An 18,980-nucleotide genomic window follows, 5' to 3' on the forward strand; every position below is an offset into this window, starting at 1 on the left:
GAGCCACCGTGCCTGGCCAATTAAGTGACCTTAAACACCACTATTTCCTGGCCAGATGTAGTGGCTCATGCTTGTAATCCCGGCACTTTGGGAGGTCAAGGTGGGGGTATCACTTGAGGCCAAGAGTTCAAGACCAGCTTGGCCAACATAGTGAAACCCAGTCTCTACTAAAAATACAAAATTAGCCAGGCGTGGTGGTGCACACCTGTAGTCCCAGCTGATGCAGGAGAATTGCTTGAACATGGGAGGCAGAAGTTGCAGTGAAGCCAAGATCACACCACTGCACTCCAGCCTGGGTGACAGGGCAAAACCCCGTCTCAAAAACAAAACAAAACAAAACCACCACCACTATTTCCTGAATCATTCAAGTACCATGATGTTTACATTTTTCCCATATCTAAACATTACCAGTATTATCACTTACTTGATTCTGTCTCTAAACTGACTTAGTTTTTAAATCTGGCCTTGTCCTCAGCCTTAATATACAATTATGAGACTGAGACACATAAAAGTCAACTCTTTTAAAATTCTTTTAAGTCTGTCGATATAGCACCATCTGGGTACCACGAGAAATCAAAATAAGCTATTTCTGAATTCTTTACCATTGCCTCTCAAAGTGTGGCAAATAATGATACAGAAATAGGTTCTTTTTATTTCTACATCAAGATAATGCTGTATTCTTCCAGCCATGAAAACACTAGGAAAAAAAGATTATAAAAGAAATCATTTAAACAAAATCAGAATTAAAGTTACTCAAAAGACATAGACAATATTTCTAAACAATTAAAACTAAAATCAGGATCCCACAACAAAATGAATTTTACAACACTTCTCAAGTGAACTCTAAGTGTCCAACCAATCTCTGCTTCCAGCCCTGTTCCTATTGAAGAATTTCCTGCATCATACTCAAAAGGATTTTTTAAAAAATCTGATCACAGCATTACTTTACTTAAAACTCTTCCATGCCTGTAATCCCAGCATTTTGGGAGGCTGAGGCAGGTGGATCAAAAGGTCAGGAGTTCGAGAAGAGCCTGGTCAACATGGTGAAATCCCACTTCTACTAAAAATAAAAGAGTTAGCTGGGCGTGGTGGCAGATGCCTATAGTCCCAGCTACTTGAGAGGCTGAGACAGGAGAATCGCTTGAACCCAGGAGGCGGAGGTTGCAGTGAGCCGAGATCGCATCACTGTACTCCAGCCTGGGCAACAAAGCGAGACTCCGTCTCAAAAACAAACAAAAACCAAAAAAAACTCTTCAATGGCTTCTGAAAATACTCAGGATAAAGTTCAAACTTTCTGGTATGGCTTAGAAGGAACTGATATTCCTGTGTTCCCTTTCAGTTGCATCTTTGCTATTCTCAACCTCAACTTTCTGCTCCAGCCATACTAAGTCTCAGTAACACTCAATCTCACAATTAATGTCACCTATTTTGCCTGCCCAAAGTCTAAATCTCACTATTTAATCATGTGCTCTCTCAACTTTAAGTTTTTGGCACTGAAAATCATTGTTTATCTGTATCACCCTCCTATCAGACTGGAAGCTTCCTTGAAGTTTAGGGCTATGGTTTTTTTTTTTGTCTGTTTGTTTTGGTTTTCCACTGTAAACAAATGTCTGAGATATATATATATATATACACACACACACACACACACACACTCAATACATACATATTTGGTGAATGAATGAGCAATACATTATCAAGACCACTTAAACAGAGTATGTACGTGTACGAGCACGTGTGTACCAACTAAAGAAGACACTAAATTTTTATTTGCGCAGTCTTTGTACCTATCATAATAAATGAAAAGGCTTTTTAGCTTCACCAAGGATCAATCTAATAAGAAACCATTAATTCAAGTATTATTAATTTGGATGTTTTCATACGGGAACCAAAGTGCTAAACAATTATGTATAAACATGACTTTTTGTAATTAAAATGGTTAAACAGGGATAATCTGAGGAACATTAATATACAAAAATCCCTTCAAAAAATGACTTACTTAAATCGTCCGATACGTCTTCAATTCCTGAAGCACTATCATCAGAATCACCAGTATTATCTGCACATGTTTGTTGCTTCTGAGATTGTGGTGAGTTTTGCAGAGCATATTTTTCTCCCTCTACAGCTTCGATATTCACTTTGTCCACAGAAGTAAAGGAGCTTGGAATTTTTTTTCCAATCTGTTGTAATTCTGTCTTCTGTCTCATGTCTTTCAACAGTAAACTGGGTCCCTTTTCTGCTTCTGCTAGTGAACTCGGTACCTTTTCTGACTTCATCTGAGAACTGGATGCTTTTTCTGCTTTCACTGAATTAGGTGACTTTGGTGATTTTTCTGCTTTTGCCTGTAAACTGGTTGCCTTTTCTAATTTTGCCTGTGAAATGGGTGCCTTTTCAGCTTTCACCAGTGAATTAGGAAATTTTTTTGCTTTGCAATGACTTTGATCTCGAAGGACTAACCCCAAATCTTTAGGACCTGGAAGGTTGGTAGCATTTACTTTACATGATTTAACTTCTGTTTTTTCTATACAAATATCATTTTGCTTATTTTTTTTACTACTATTCCTATTTGGAGAGCTGTTCCCAATTTCTTTTATGGATTTATCATTTCTAGCTTTCAGTGTTTGATTACTTATAACTTGAACTGCTTTGTTTTCTTCACAAATAACATTCTTCTTTGGTTCATGATTTTCACTTTTTAAGGTCTTAGAATCTTCCATTATTTGAAAATTTGCTTCTTTCCAATTGTGATATTATAAAATGGCAGATCTCCAGTAGTTTAAATTGCTTCAAATCCAGTTTAGGCAAGCAAACTATTGGGTTAAAAAAAAAAAAAAAAAGAAATATCTGTTATTTTAAATGCCAAAACCATTTTTTTTGTGGTTAGACATTAAAAAACAATTTTTTAAACTTGTTATAAAAACTGAAGACATAGTTAAAAAAAAAAAAGACAAAACTCAGAAAACTGTATGAGAAGGAGTTACAGTGCACTAGATAAATAACCAAATGCTCATCAAGGGAATTCTAATGTAATTATGGTAATAAGGCACCAAAATAAAGAATTTTACAAGTAAAATTCGTTTCATATTCCTTTAAGAATTTCAACAGAAAACTAAAACTTGCAATTGAATATATCACAATTAACATGAAAAGAAACAAGAATAAAGAAAACACAAGAATTCCAATCTTGGCTGGGTGCAGTGGCTCACGTCTGTAATCCCAGCACTTCGGGAGGTCAAAGCGGGTGGATCACCTGAGGTCAGGAGTTCAAGACCAGTCATGATAAAATCCCACCTCTATTAAAAATACAAAAATTAGCCAGGCATGGTGGCATGCACCTGTAATCCCAGCTACTCAGGGGCTGAGACAGGAGAATCACTTGAACCCGGGAGGTGGAGGCTGCAGTGAGCTGAGTTCGCGCCACTGCACTCCAGCCTGGGCAACAAGAAGGAACGAAACTCCATCTCAAAGATGGAGAATTCTAATCTTTCTGTGCTATAAAGGAATCGGTTTATGGAATCCTAAATGGTAAAATCTTGCCCACAAGACTTTTCCACTAACTAGCATCTATTTGTACCTCTAACCTACCTCAAACTTACCTCAAACTGGACTCTCTAAATATGGGAAAACAGTAGACTTTCTCCACCTTGAAGTAAAAACGGGTTCAAATGAATTCGCTGAAGTATACTTTAAAAACCAACAGGGGCCGGGTGCAATGGCTCACGCCTGTAATCCCAGCACTTTGGGAGGCCAAAGCGGGTGGATCACCTGAGGTCAGGAGTTCAAGACCAGTCATGATAAAATCCCACCTCTACTAAAAATACAAAAATTAGCTGGGCATAGTGGCACACGCCTGTAATCCCAGCTACTCGAGAGGCTGAGGCAGGAGAATTTCTTGAACCAGGACCCTGGAGGCGGAGGTTGCAGTGAACCAAGATTGCACCATTGCACTCCAGGATGGATTACAGAGTGAGACACTGTCTCAAAAACAACAACGAAAAAAAGGAACTTAAGAGTTTAAAAAATAATAATAATAGTAATAATCTCTAAGACACTATAATAGTGAATACCTGTCATTATACATTTGTATAATGATACAAAATGCATATTACCAACAATGAACCCTAATGTAAACTATGGACATTGGGGGATGATAAGGTATCAATGTGGGCCAATGTAGGTTCATCCACTGTAATAAATATGCTACTCTGGTGCCAGATGTTGAAAGTGGGGGAGACTATACATGTGTGGCAACTTTGTACTTTCTGCTCAGTTTTGCTGTGAACCTAAAAGTGTTCTAAAAAATGTCAGCCAGGCATGGTGGCTCACACCTGTAATCCCAGCACTTTGGGAGGCCAAGGTGGGCAGATCACAAGGTGAGGAGTTCAAGACCAGCCTGGCCAACATGGTGAAACCCCATGTCTATTAAAAATACAAAAATTGGCTGGGTACGGTGGCAGGCGCCTGTAAAATCCCAGCTACTTAAGAGACTGAGGCAGGAAAACTGCTTGAACCCAGGAAGCAGAAGTTGCACTGAGCTGAGATTGTACCATAGCACTCCAGCCTGGGTGACAAAGCAAGACCCCATCTCAAAAAATAATAATAATAATAATAATAATGTCAAGGCCGGGTGCATGGCTCACACCTGTAATCCCAGCATTTTGGGAGGCCAAGGTGGGCGGATTGTTTGAGTACAGGAGTGCAAGACCAGCCTGGACAACATGGCGAAACCCCGTCTTTACAAAGAAAACAAATTAGCCGGCCACTGTGGTGTGCGCCTGTAGTCCCAGCTACTTAGGAGGCTGAGGTGGGAAGATCACTTGAGATCAGAAGGCAGAGGTTGCGGTGAGCTAAGATTGCATCCCTGCATTCCAGTCTGGGCAACAGAGTGAGACCCTGTCTCAAAAAAAAAAAAAAAAAAAAAAAAGTGATTTTATTAAAACATCAGGATGTTTTTTACTATTCACTTTGCCCTATACACCTTAAATTCAGATCCGTTTCTAAACAAAGATTAATAATATGAATAAAAATTAGAGTCCTTCTGCCAGCAAAAGCAAACTGCATAGAATTAAAATGTACCATCTTTGATTTTACCTGGTTGATTTACTAAATTACAAATTTAGGTAAACCTCTCTATCATATAACTTTACATCATATAAACACAATAATCTTACCTAAAATAGAGAGTTCACTCTTTAATAATCGCTCACTGCAGCCTAGAACTCCTGAGCTCAAATGATCCTCCTGCCTCAGCCTCCCAAGCCGCTAAGAACACAGGCGCATACCACCACACCTGGCTGATTTTTGTTGTTGTAGAGACAAAGTCTCACTATGTTGCCCAGGCTTGTCTAAAACTCCTGGCCTCAAGTGACCCTCCCACCTCAGTCTCCCAAAGCACTGGGATTACAGGGATGAGCCACCATACTTGGCCAATAATTCTTCTTTATAGTGCAGTCCTCTACATTCTCTGCCTTGTTTGTCCAGAGTAATATTGTCTTATACTTCAAAAATGTATTAGGTTCTTCTTTCTAAATTATAATAATAATAATTAAAATCAAAACCATACTGGATATAGTGTCAGTTGGAGTCTAGCAAAGTATTTTTTAAAATTTTTTAATAAAAAAAATTTTTAAGCCACACTGCATTTTCACCATTACTATTTTGACTAACATTTTCCAGTAAAAGCTATAGAAACTTACAACTGTAAAAGAATGCTTTTGTTCCTAATTTTTATACATATGAATTTAATTACTACATTCTGCTTTTATTATTCTCGATAAAGTGTTTTACATCACTGTCAAAAAAGTTGTCAAAACATATGACTATTTCTAAATTCTTGTGAGAACTGCTGCAGGGTCCTCATTTTAAAAACTACAAATGAGCTCTATTTAAAAAATTAAAATGAGTTATATTTCTAAAAGATTAGTTTTACCTTGTCTAGTAACCAAAATATCTTTAAATTTTTAAAGCTAGTCTGCTATAACGATTCTTTAATAATTTTGTAGATGTCATCTGACAAAAGCTATAAAGATTTGAAATAACAATGCTGATCCACAATTTTGCTTGTAAAACATTTTAGACAATTTATTCATCCACTCAAAAAATACGCCATAAATCAAGTTTGTATACATAAACAAAAGCTACAAAGATTAAAAAAAGAAAAAAATTAATGTACCTAATATAGATCAATGTACCTGGAGAGTTCAAAAATTGACAGGTTTTCATTTTGAGTAATCTTTTTTTTTTCCTTCTTTTTTGAGACATGGTCTTGCGCTGTCATTCAGGTTAGGGGGTAAAGCGGTACAATTACGACTCACTGCAGCCTTGACCTCCCCAGGCTCAAGTAATCCTCCTATCTCAGCTACCCACATAGCTGGGACTACAGGTGTGTGCCACCATGCCAAGCCAATTTTTGTATTTTTTGTAGAGGCAGAGTTTCGCTGTGTCACCCAGGCTGGTTTCGAACTACTTGAGCTCAAGCGATCCTCCTGCCTTGGCTTCCCAAACTGCTACGACTACAGGCATAAGCCACTGAGTCAGCCACTTTGGGTAATTTTTCATATAACTAAAAATACATTTAAATTACTAATAGGAGGTTGCAGTGAGCTGAGACCATGCCATTGCACTCCATTCTGGGTGGCAGAGTAAGATTCCATCTCAAAAAAAAAAAAATTGCTAATAGGAATATGTGTTATGAAAAAGACTATTTTCGCTTCTTCCTCATCTTTACTCTTTATTTTTTAAGGGTACATAGTAGGTATATATATTTATGGGGTACAAGAGATGTTTCAGTACAGGCATGCAATGTAAAACAAGCACATCATAGAGAATGGGGTATCCATCCCCTCAAGCATTTATCCTTTGAGTTATAAAACAATCCAGTTACACTATTTGTAAAAGTACAATTAAGTTACAATTAACGATAATCGGCCCCACATCTTTTCTTGTAAGAGTAGCCAATGTCTTATTGTCTCAAAAATTTTATCGCAAAATTGCTATTTTCAACATTTTCTTTGAAGCTATCAGAGTACGAAATTTTCCCCAAAAAGCTGTAATTCCTAGAAATGAAGTTCTCTCTGAGGAAAGAGTGTTTTGAAGATAAGGCTCAGCTGGGCATGGTGACTCACACCTGTAATCCCAGCTGTATGGGAGGCTGAGGTAGGCCGATTGCTTGAGCTCGCAAGTTCGAGGCCAGCCTGGGCAACATGGTAAAACCCTGTCTCTACAAAAAAATACATAAATTAGCCAGGTGTGGTGGTATGTGCCTGTAGTTTCAGCTACTTGGGAGGCTGAGGTAGGAGGATGGCTTGAGCCCGGGACGCAGAGGTTGCAGTGAGCTGAGATAGCACCACTGCATTCCAGGGTGGGTTACAGAGCCAGACCTTGTCTCGAAAAAAGAAAATAAATGAAGGCTCACTGCTTCCCCTGCACACTTTATTTGGTTGAAACAAATAAAAATAATACAATTCAAATAACCTCAAATCATGGAAAAAAATAATATCAGAACTTCTAGTCCCTGGTTACATTTTTAGAATACGGTAAATGGGTATTAAATGAAATTCTAACCTTAAGTAACCAACTGTATCTTATTAATTATCAAGAAAATGCACATTTTTTTTTTTCAGAGCCAGGGTCTCCCTGTGTCACCCAGGCTGGGGTGCAGTGATGCCATTCTAACTCATTACAGCTTCGAATTCCTGGGCTAAAGCGATCCTTCCAGCTGATGGGGCTGGACTGGGGGACCACACTTAATGAACCACTGCTGTAAGAAGTGATCCTGAAAGCAGAAATGAAGGGATTTCTGTACAGTCTTACAGTGAACAATCCGATTCATGTCAGTCTCCCCATGAGATTCTAAAGTCCATGAGGTAAGAAATCATTTCTGATTTTGCTTATCATTACGTCTTCTGGGCCTACCACAGTGCCTAATACAAAGTAGGCACCCAATAAATGCATTAGATGGATTTTTTAAAAGTAATCTGAATTATTTTTAATTGTTCACACTTAAAGAATACATCAAATCCAAAAGATGTTTAATTGCATCATACTTTATGTTGTCTACAATGTAACTAGGAAATCTCTCTCTTTCAGAAAGCTTTCCATAACCTACTCCTCCACCCTCCTACCCAGGGTGGGCTCAGATAAGTATGCCTCTTCTTAAGGAACTTTTTACTTTTCTCACAGCACTTAACACTTAAACCTATTTACGCTTTTACTTCCTATTTGAACAGCAGAGACTGTCTTTTCTCATCTTTTTTTATTTTTATTTATTTATTTTGTTTCTTGAGAGAGTCTCACTCTGTTGCCAGGCTGGAGTGCAGTGGCACAATCTCGGCTCACTGCAAACTCTGCTTCCCGGGTTCAAGCGAATCTCCTGCCTCAGCCTCCCGAGTAGCTGGGATTACAGGCATGTGCCACCACGCCCACCTAATTTTTGTATTTTTAGTAGATACGGGGTTTTACCATGTTGGCCAGGATGGTCCTGACCTCATGTTCTGCCCGCCTCGGCCTCCCAAAGTGCTGGGATTACCACGCCTGGCCTCTGTTTTTAATAAAACAAATACATTTACATGGTTGAAAAACAGTACTCTCTTGCCAACTCCCAATGTCTCTCCTCAGAAGCAACTACCTACGTTCAATTATTTTATCTCCATATTTCTAAATAACATACTTAAGATAATACTGCTTGTTTTGTTTTAGCTTTTTTTTTTCTGAGACGGAGCCTCGCTCTGTCGCCCAGGCTGGAGTGCAGTGGCCGGATCTCGGCTCACTGCAAGCTCCGCCTCCCGGGTTTACGCCATTCTCCTGCCTCAGCCTCCCCAGTAGCTAGGACTACAGGCGCCTGCCACCTCACCGGCTAGTTTGTTTTTTTTTTTTGGTATTTTTTAGTGGAGACGGGGTTTCACCGTGTTAGCCAGGATGGTCTCGATCTCCCGACCTTGTGATCCGCCCGTCTCGGCCTCCCAAAGTGCTGGGATTACAGGCTTGAGCCACCGCGCCTGGCCTTTTTTTTTTTTTTTTTTTACAGTATCTCACTCTGTCACCCAGGCTGGAGTGCAGTGGTGTGCAATCATGGTTCACTGCAGCCTTGACCTCTTGGGCTCAAGCAAGCCTCCCACCTCAGCCTCACAGGCACATATGACCACACCTGGCAATTAAAAAAAAAAATTTTATGGAGACAGGGTCTCACCATGTTGTCCAGGCTGTCTCAAACTCCTGGACTAAAGTGATCCTCCTGCCTTGGCCTGCTCAAGTGCTGGGATTACAGACATGAGCTACCGCACCCGGCCTTAGCTATTATCTGCTAACTTCCTACATGAAAGATATGGATTTGGCTATCTCAAATATTCCCCCTAAAAACATAGATAATTGTGCAACGTATCTCCCCACCCTACCACCATCCTCCTAGGATGATTTTAGTAAGATATGCCAATAGTCTTCACAGTTAAGCCAACTATACTGTAGCACAGTTTCCCAGATGCCCATAAAAACTCACTTTCTCCTTTCTCCTGAGCACATGACTAGTCTACATTTCACAAACTTCTCTGCAGTCTGGTGTGGCCTTATGATAAAGTTCTCACTTCCTCGTGCTCTCTTTCTTTCACTGAATAAAATTCTCAACTGCCCAGCTTCAATCACTCAACCAACCATCATGTTCTAATCCAGACCAGTGAGTCTCAAACTTTTGTGTATAGGAATAAACAACTAAATGCAATTCTGATTCAGTAGATTGGGAGTGGGTTCTGATACTCTGCATTTCCAACAAGCCTAGGTCATGTCCACTGAGCTAGTCTTTGGCCATACTTTTGGTAAGACAGCAGGATCAATGTAACTTGGGCCCCTGACCACATGCAACAAACTACTCATCTAGATCTCCTGACCACTTACCCAGCAACTATTACATAAGAAAGGAATAAAACTCTTTGTTTTTTAAGCCACTCTATTACTGGAGCTAGCTTTTGACTTAAGAAAGATATATACTTAATCACATTTCCCTTTTGGTATACTTTTCAGTTTTACCTGAAATTAATCACTTCTTCATTTTTCTTAAGCTTCTTGTACATACCTATCAATAATTCATTGACAGAACTATAAATATCCTCTCAGTAAGATCAAATACATCAAGTAATTTGGTTTTGTTGTTGCTGTTCTCTCCTTGGATATCCCTTCTTAGGAGCTTTCTGGTCATTACTATACTTTCACTACAGTTGTCGTTATACTGAGACCTTCTTTCACTATCATCCTACCAATTCCCTTACACTCTCTCATGTTGACTCTTCTTTTTACCTCTTCCATGATTCATTCCCTTGTTTTTGGTGGAACACATCCCCCAGCAGCTTTCTAAGAAAGGAAACATGAGGCCAGGCACAGTGGCTCACGGCTGTAATCCAAGTACTCTGGGAGGCTAAGGCAGGTAGATCACTTGAGCCCAGGAGTTCAAGACCAGCCTGGCATGGTGAAATCTCGTCTCTATTAAAATACAAAAAAAATTTACCCAGGTGTGGTAGCACACACCTGGGATTACACACCTGTAATCCCAGCTACTAGGGAGACTGAGGCACAAAAATCACTTGAACCGGGGAGGCGGAGATTGCAGTGAGCTGAGATTGCGCCACTGCACTCTAGCTTGTGAAACAGTGTGACATTCGGTCTCAAAAAAAGGAAGAAAACATGAAAGATATTGAAGAAAATAATTATGCCCCACTTCCAATATTTCATTCTATGTAGAGGGATACCCATTATCATAACATTCCTGACCTCTTTCCACTCCCCTCATTCATTCCTTACCTAAGGAGAAGAGGTAACTTACTTCATCAGTGAGTCTGGGAAAATAATCCAGACAAAACTTAGCATCGTCCCCTCTCCTTCCCATTCTGTTCCATCATACCCTAACATTTACAGGTGTAAGCCTCACATAGGGCCTGCAGTTGTTCGGCTCTGCCAGTTCCTGAGGGCTAAGTCTGCCTAATTCTGGCATTCAGTATTAGCAAACCAGTTGCATGTATAAGCTGCCTTCTCCAAACTGAACCATATCAAAAATACAATTATAAAAACTAAATAAAAATAAAATTATATTCTAGTCTCCATATGCTTCGTTTCACCCAATTTGTTTAAAATTCAGGAAAGCAAAAGGGGTGCTATTTATTGGACCCCTATAAACTCCAACCAGATGTAAATTTTATAATACTGCATACTTGAAATGTCTTCATTGTATCTTCACACCTCATTTAGTTAGGTATAAAATTCTGGGTTAGGGCCAGGCACGGTGGGACTGCATGCCTGCAATCCCAGCACTTTGGTAGACTGAGGTGGGAGGATCATTTGAGTTCAGAAGTTTAAAACCAGCTGAGGCAACATGGCAAAACCCTGTCTCTACCAAAAAAAAAAAAAAAATCAGCCAAACATGGTGGTGCATGCCTATGATCCCAGCTACTTGGGAGGCTGAGGTAGAAGAATCACTTGAGCCTGGGAGGTCAAGGCTGCAGTGAGCCGTGATGGTGCCACTGAACTCCAGCCTGGGTGACAGTGCAACACTCTGTCTCAAAAAAATAAAATAAAATTCTAGGTTAGAAATTATTCATTCAAAATGTCACAGGTTCCTTTTCAATGATTTCTAGTTTCTGGGACTGCCACTGAGAAAATTATGCCATTCTTACTCTTTACCTTTTTTACTGACCTTTTCTCTATGAAAACTTCTAGGATAATCTCTTTGCTTTGGTATTCTGAAATTTCCAAGCGATAGGCCTGCTGTAGATATCTCCTCATTTGTCTTGTTGCATAGTCAAGCTGGCTCTTTTCATCAGTAATTCACATCATTCACTTCTATAAATTTTTTTTCTTCTATCTACTATAAATTCCTCCTTTTCATCTTCTCTGTTCTCTTTCTATTGCTCCTATTAATTAGACTTGGGCCTCCTAAATTGATCCTCCAATTTTCTTATCTTTTCTCTCCATTCTTCCACCTTTATTTTTGTTCTCCTTCCTAGGTTTTCCTCAACTCTATCTTCCAACTATTCTATCATATTTTTACTTCTAAGAACTATCACACTCTAATTATTCCTTTTTACAGCACTCTGATCTTGTTTCATAGTTACAATCTCTTATTTCTAAAGACCACTAATATTCAGAACATTAAAATTTTTTCTCAAACTCTTTTCTGCCCTCTGTATTTTTTGTTCTCTGGCATTTTGTTCCCTGGGCAATACTGTTTATTATCTTCTCTACCAAGCATACTAACATATGCATAATAGAAGTCACAGAAAGAAGAGAAGGGTGTAGAAAAAATATTTGAAGAAACAATGGTTAGAAACTTCCCCAATCTGATGAAAGACACAGTATATACCTCCACAAAGCTCAATAAACTTTAAGCAGAATAAACTCAAAGAAATTCACACCGAGACACAGAGTCAAATGTCAAAACCAAAGAGAACTTTGAAAGAAGCAAGAGAGTTTAACTCATCAAACACAAAAGTTAACAGCTGATTGCCCATAAGAAACCATGGAAATGAGAGGGCAATGCAGTGACATATTTGAAGTCCCGAAAGAAAAAAGCTGCGAACTAAGTATTCCCTAGCCAGTAAAACCACCCTTCAAGAATGAAGAAGAAATTATATTTCCAGATAAACAAAAAGTGAGAAAGTTCACTCTGCCCTACAAGTGCTAAAAGAAATTCTTAATGCTGAGACGAAAAGACACTAGACAGTAACTCAAATCCGTAACAAGAAATAAAGAACACTAGTAAAAATAACTACATAGGTAAATACAAAAGCCAATATTATTGTAATTTTGGTAACTCTTGGGTTTTTCCCTTTATATGATTTAAAAGACAAATGCATAAAAATTCATTACAAACCTATGTTAATAGGCACATACTGTATAAAGATGTAATCTGTGACAATAAAAATATAAAGGAAGAGAGAAAGATGAGTAAGAGCAGAGTATTTGCGTACTATTTAAACTAAGCTGGCATTACTCAAACTAGGTTGTTTAAATTTAAGATGTTAATTACATCGTTATCCTCAAGGCAACCACTAAGAAAGCAACACACACACACAAAATCAAAACAGGATTATAATTCTATAAAAAATCTACTGAATACATAAAAAGGCAGCATTAGAGAAACAAAAAACATAAAAAACATATGGAAAAGAAAGAGCTAAATGGCAGAAGTAAATCCTTCCTTATCAATAATTACTTTAAATGTAAATGAATTAAACTTTCCAATTAAAAAGAGAGATTGGCCAGGCATGGTGGCTCACGCCTGTAATCCCAGCACTTTGGGAGGCCGAGGCAGGTGGATTATCTGAGATCAGGAGTTCGCAACCAGCCTGGAGAACATGGTGAAACCTTGTCTCTACTAAAAATACAAATAAATAAGTGGGTGTGGTGGTGGGTGCTTGTAATCCCAGCTACTTGAGAGGCTGAGGCAGGAGAATCACTTGAACCCAGGAGGTAGAGGTTGCAGTAAGCTGAGATTGTGCCACTGCACTCCAGCCTGGGCAACAAGAGTGAAATTTCATCTCAAAAAAATAAAATTAAATTAAATTAAAAAAATAAAAATAAGCTTGGCACTGTGGCTCAAACCTGTAATTCCAGGACTTTGGGAGGCTGAGGCTGGTGGATCACCTGAGGTCAGGAGTTCGAGACCAGCCTGACCAACATGGAGAAACCCCGTCTCTACTAAAAATACAAAATTAGCCAGGCATGGCGGCGCGTGCCTGTAATCCCAGCTACTTGGGAGGCTGAGGAAGGAGAATTGCTTGAATCGGGAGGCGGAGGTTGTGGTGAGTTGAGATCGTGCCATTGTACTCCAGCAGCCCGGGTAATAAGAGTGAAACTCCATCTCAAAATAAATAAATAAATAAATAAAAATTAAAAAAAATAAAAAGAGAGATTGGCAAAGTGGAAAACATATAATCTATCATCTATCTACAAGATTCACTTTAGATACAAAGAGCAAAGGCGTTATAAGAAAAAAATGAAAAAAGATATTCCATGCAAAAAGTAACCAAGATAGAGCTGGGGCTACATTGTTATCAGATAAAATAACACTTTAAGTCAAAAAAGGTTACAAAACACAAAGAAGGATATTATATATTGATAAAAGGTTCAATCCAGCAAGGACATATAACAGTTATAAACATATGCACCAAACAACAGTGACTTAAAATACAGGAAACAAAAGTTAACATAATTGAAAAGAGAAATTGTTCAATAATCATACTGGGAGACTTCAACACCCCACTTTTCAATAACAGAGCAACCAGACAAAAGATCAGAAAGGAAATAGAGGATTTGTGTAACACCATAAACTAATCTGACTGGCTGGGCATAGTGGCTCACGCCTATAATCCCAGCACTTTGGGAGGCCAAGGCAGGTGGATTATCTGAGGTCAGGAGACCAGCCGGGCCAACATGGCAAAATCCCATCTCTACTAAAATACAAAAATTAGCCAGGCATGGTGGTGCATGCCTGTAATCCCAGCTACTCAGGAGGCTGAAGCAGGAAGATTGCTTGAACCGAAGAGGCAGTTTGCCGTGAGTCGAGATCAGGCCACTGCACTTCAGCCTGGGCAACAAGAGCGAAACTCTGTCTCAAAAATAAATAAATAAATAAACAAACAAACAAATTAGACCGGCTGGGCATGGTGGCTCATGCCTATAATCCCAGCACTTTGGGAGGCCAAAGGGGGCAGATCACTTGAGGTCAGGAGTTCAAGAAAAGCCTGGGTAACATGGTGAAACCCCGTCTCTACTAAAAATACAAAAAGTAGCCGGGTGTGGTGGCACACACCCGTAGTCCCAGCTGCTTGGGAGGCTGAGGCACAAGAATCGCTTGAACCTGGGAGGTGTAGGTTGCAGTGAGCCAAGATCACACCACTGCACTCCAACCTGGGTGAAAGAGTAAGACTCCATCTCAAAAAAATAAAATAAAATAATTTGACCTAACAGATATAAAGGCCTCTATCCAACATCAGCAGAATATACATTCTATCCACAATGGGCATGTAACATGAAAGACAAATAAATGCTCTTGTTTTGGCAACTGAGAAAAAAAAGGGAGCTGGGTGCCATGGTTCATGCCTGTAATCACAGCACTTTTGGAGGACAAGGTGGGAGGAACGCTTGAGTCCAGGAGTTTGAGACTAGCCTAGGCAACACAGGAGACTCCATCTCCACAAAAAATAAAAAATTAGCCAGGCACCTGTAGTCCCAGTCTCAGGAGGCTGAAGTGGGAGGATTACTGCACCTGGCAGGGGAAGGCTACAGTGAGCTGCAATCACACCACTGCACTCCAGCCTAGGCAACAGAGCAAGACTGTCTCAAAAAAAAAAAAAAAGAAAGAAAGAAAAGAAAAAGAAAATAAAAGAAACATGAATGATCAAAGAATCCTATCATATCTTTCCTTACTAATGTTACTTCCCTGAATTAACCACTTATTCTAAAAATGATGATGTAGAAGGAAAGGGAAAGATAGTGCAATTCGTATCTCCTCTTCCTTTCGTTCCTGCCTTACTTGTCACCAAGTTAAAGAAAAGGGAGTGTTGTGTCCAGGTAAAACGGCTTACACCTGTAATCCCAACACTTTAGGGCGCCAAGACAATCCTCCCACCTCAGCCTCCCAAAGTAATCCTGGAATTACAGGTGTGAGGCACCACTAGTTATACAATTTGTAGATAATTTGTAGTGGGTTGCAAAGTTACAGAATCACTATTTCAATAGGGTAAGGAACACAACAGTAATCATGCTGATGAAGGGAAAGGATAAAGCCAAAAAGAGGCTTTACAGTGAAATTAGGGATTTAAAAAAAAAAAAAAAACTAAAGAAACATACATATATAGATAATTCAGAAAATTTTGGTTAGAAGAATCATTTTGAATCATATGAATAGGAACTACCAAAGAAAATAGAGGTGAATATCACTAGAAGATGGAAATTAAGTGTTAGATACATTCAATGTTATGCTTCTGATTGCCCAACATGGATGCCAGGAATTACACTAAAGTATCAGTGAATATAAATGGGTGACCTAGAGATTCCTAGATTGAAATGACAATGTCAGACAAGAAATATAGCCAGCAGGACACCTGTTTTACAAGAAAACGAAGAACAGACAGTAGGTAGTAAACTACAGATATAATTTCCTGGCTTTGAGGAAACAGGTATGGGAGAAAAAGCAACATTCAAGACATTACCCACATTAACAATGCCACAAGTTCCTACAAAAAGTCCTGGAGCTCTTATAAATTTTCAGTTTTAAAAAAAGATGGCAGAGTAGGGCGCGGTGGCTCACACCTATAATCCCAGCACTTTGGGAGGCCGAGGCGGGTGGATCACCTGAGGTCAGGAGTTCAAGACTAGCCTGACCAATATGGTGAAATCCTGTCTCTACCAAAAGACAAAAATTAGCTGGCAGTGGTGGCACACGTCTATAATCCCAACTACTCAGGAGGCTGAGGCAGAAGAATCACTTGAACCAGGAGGCAGAGGTTACAGTGAGCCAAGATTGTGCCACTGCACTCCAGCCTGGGTGACAAGAGCAAGACTCCGTCTTAAAAAAAAAAAAAAAAAAAAAAAAAAAGGCCAGGCGCAGTGGCTCAAACCTATAATCTCAGCACTCTGGGAGGCCCAGGCGGGCAGATCACAAAGTCAGGAGATCGAGACCATCTTGGCTAACACGGTGAAACCCTGTCTCCACTAAAAATACAAAAAAATTAGCCAGGCATGGTGGCAGGTGCCTGTAATCCCGGCTACTTGGGAGGCTGAGGCAGGAGAATGGTGTGAACCCGGGAGGCAGAACTTGCAGTGAGCCAAGATTGCGCCACTACACTCCAGCCTGGGCAACAGAGCGAGACTCTGTTTCCAAAAAAAAAAAAAAAATTGGCCAGACGCAGTGGCTCACGCCTAAAATCCCAGCACTTTGGGAGACTGAGGCAGGGGGATCACTTGCAACGAGGAGTTCAAGACCAGCCTGGGCAACACAGCAAAACCCCATCTCTACTAAAAAGACAAAAAATATTGCAGGGCTTGGTGGCGTACACCTGTAATCCGACTTCTCAGGAGGCTGAGACAGAATAATCACTTGAGCCCAGGAGAGAGAGTATGCAGTAACCTAAGATCGCACCACTGCACTCCAGCCTGGGTGAAAGAGTAAGACTCAGCTCAAAAAAAAAAAAAAAAAAGACAACATTTTTGAAAATACAGTTTTCACTACTACCTGTCTAGTATGCCCATTCACTTATCCTTACACATCTGTGAAGTTGCTATAATTATAGTCTTGTAGTATTTCCATTTTATACATTAATGAGGTACCCTGAGTTTATGACTTGCCTAAGATAACACAAACGGGACTGGTATATGACTACAAGAAACATGACTCCCAGTTTTTGGTCCAAGTTTACATACTAGAGTATGTCTCTGAGCCTAAAGCAGTAATTCTCAAACATTTTGGTCTCAGAATACCTTTATACTCCTAAAATATTGAGGATCCAAAGAACCTTTGTCTTTGTGTGTTATATCTATTGATACATGCATCATTAGATTATTAAAACTGAGAAATTTTTCAAATGCAAGAATATACTGGTCAGACGCAGTGGCTCACACCTGTAATCCCAGCACTTTAGGAGGCCGAGGCAGGAAGATCACCTGAGGCCAGGAGTTAGGGACCAGCCTGAGCCGTGATGGTGCCACTGAACTCCAGCCTGGGTGACAGAGCAAGACTGCCAAAAAAAAAAAAAGAAAGAAAACAAAACAAAAAAAAGAAACTTCTACATTATATCACATTTAAAAAAAAAAAAAAAAAACTCAAAATAGATCAAAGACCTAAATGGAGAAGCTAAAAGTATAGAACTGTTGGAAGAAAACATAAGAGTAAATTTTCATAATCTTGGATCAATAATGATTTTTTAGGTATGACACTTAAAGCAGAGAAAACTAAAGAAAATAGATAAATGGGACTTCATCAAATTTAAAACTTCTGTATTTCAATGAGCACACACGAAAATGAAAAAACAGTATGACAACTCCTCAAAAAATTAGACATAGAATGATCCAACAATCCCAATTCTAAGTATATACCCAAATAACTGAAAGCAGAAACAGGTATTTGAACATCAATGTTCAACGAAGCATTATTCACGATAGCCAAAATGTGAAGACAACCCAAGTATCCACCAACAGATGAAAGGATAAACAAAATGTGGGACATATATATAATGAACTACTACTCAGTCTTAAGAAGGTAGAAAATTCTGACACATGCTATGACATGGATGAACCTTGAAGACATGCGATATGAAAGAAGCCAGTCACAACAAATATATATGAGCCTACTGATATGCAGTACCTAGAGCAGTCAAAATTACAGAGAAATAAAGTAGAATGGTGGTTGCTATAGGCTAGGAAGCAAGGGAAATCAGAATTTATTGTTTGATGGGTACAGAATTTCAGCTTGGGAAAATGGAAATATTCTGGAAATGGATGGTGGTGATAGTTGCACAATAATGTACATATATTTAATGTTACTGAATGTATGCTTAGCTACTTGGGAGGCTGAGGCTTAAAATGAAAATAGTATAAACATTCATGCAAAAATCCACAACAGAATACTAGCAAACTGAATTCAGCAGCACAGTTAAAGAATTATACACCACGACCAAATGGGATTTATTCCTGGAATGCAAGGATGTTGAACCATCCTTGCATATGAAAACAGATCACTGTAACATACCATATTAACCAAACAAAACGAAAAACCACATGATCATCTCCAGCAAACAAAGGATCTGACAAAATTCAATACCCTTTCATGATAAAAACACTCAACAATCTAGGAATAGAAAGAAACTACTTCAATATAATAAAAGCTATCTAAGGAAAACCTATAGTAGACATCACACTCAATGGTAAAAAATGAAAACCTTTTCCTCTAACATCAGGACAAGGGAAAGATGTCTGTTTTCACCATTTCTTTTCTTTTTTTT

The 18,980-nt window shown here is 39.2% G+C and overlaps 1 protein-coding gene across 3 annotated transcripts in view; it reads right to left on the minus strand.

Annotated features, from left to right (window-relative positions):
* Positions 1-3,354, minus strand: part of ZCCHC11 (zinc finger, CCHC domain containing 11) — a 110,719-nt gene extending 107,365 nt beyond the window's left edge. For all 3 annotated transcript variants that reach the window (XM_011926279.1, XM_011926281.1, XM_011926280.1), the window contains exon 1: positions 2,000-3,354. In XM_011926279.1, the coding sequence (XP_011781669.1) occupies positions 2,000-2,717 (718 nt within the window). In that variant the 5' untranslated portion in view covers positions 2,718-3,354. The remainder of the gene's footprint in view (positions 1-1,999) is intronic.
* Between the last annotated feature and the right edge of the window lie 15,626 nt (positions 3,355-18,980).

This window comes from Colobus angolensis, unplaced genomic scaffold (genome assembly GCF_000951035.1).
Source record: "Colobus angolensis palliatus isolate OR3802 unplaced genomic scaffold, Cang.pa_1.0 Scaffold68, whole genome shotgun sequence".
In the NCBI taxonomy this organism is placed as follows: domain Eukaryota; kingdom Metazoa; phylum Chordata; class Mammalia; order Primates; family Cercopithecidae; genus Colobus; species Colobus angolensis.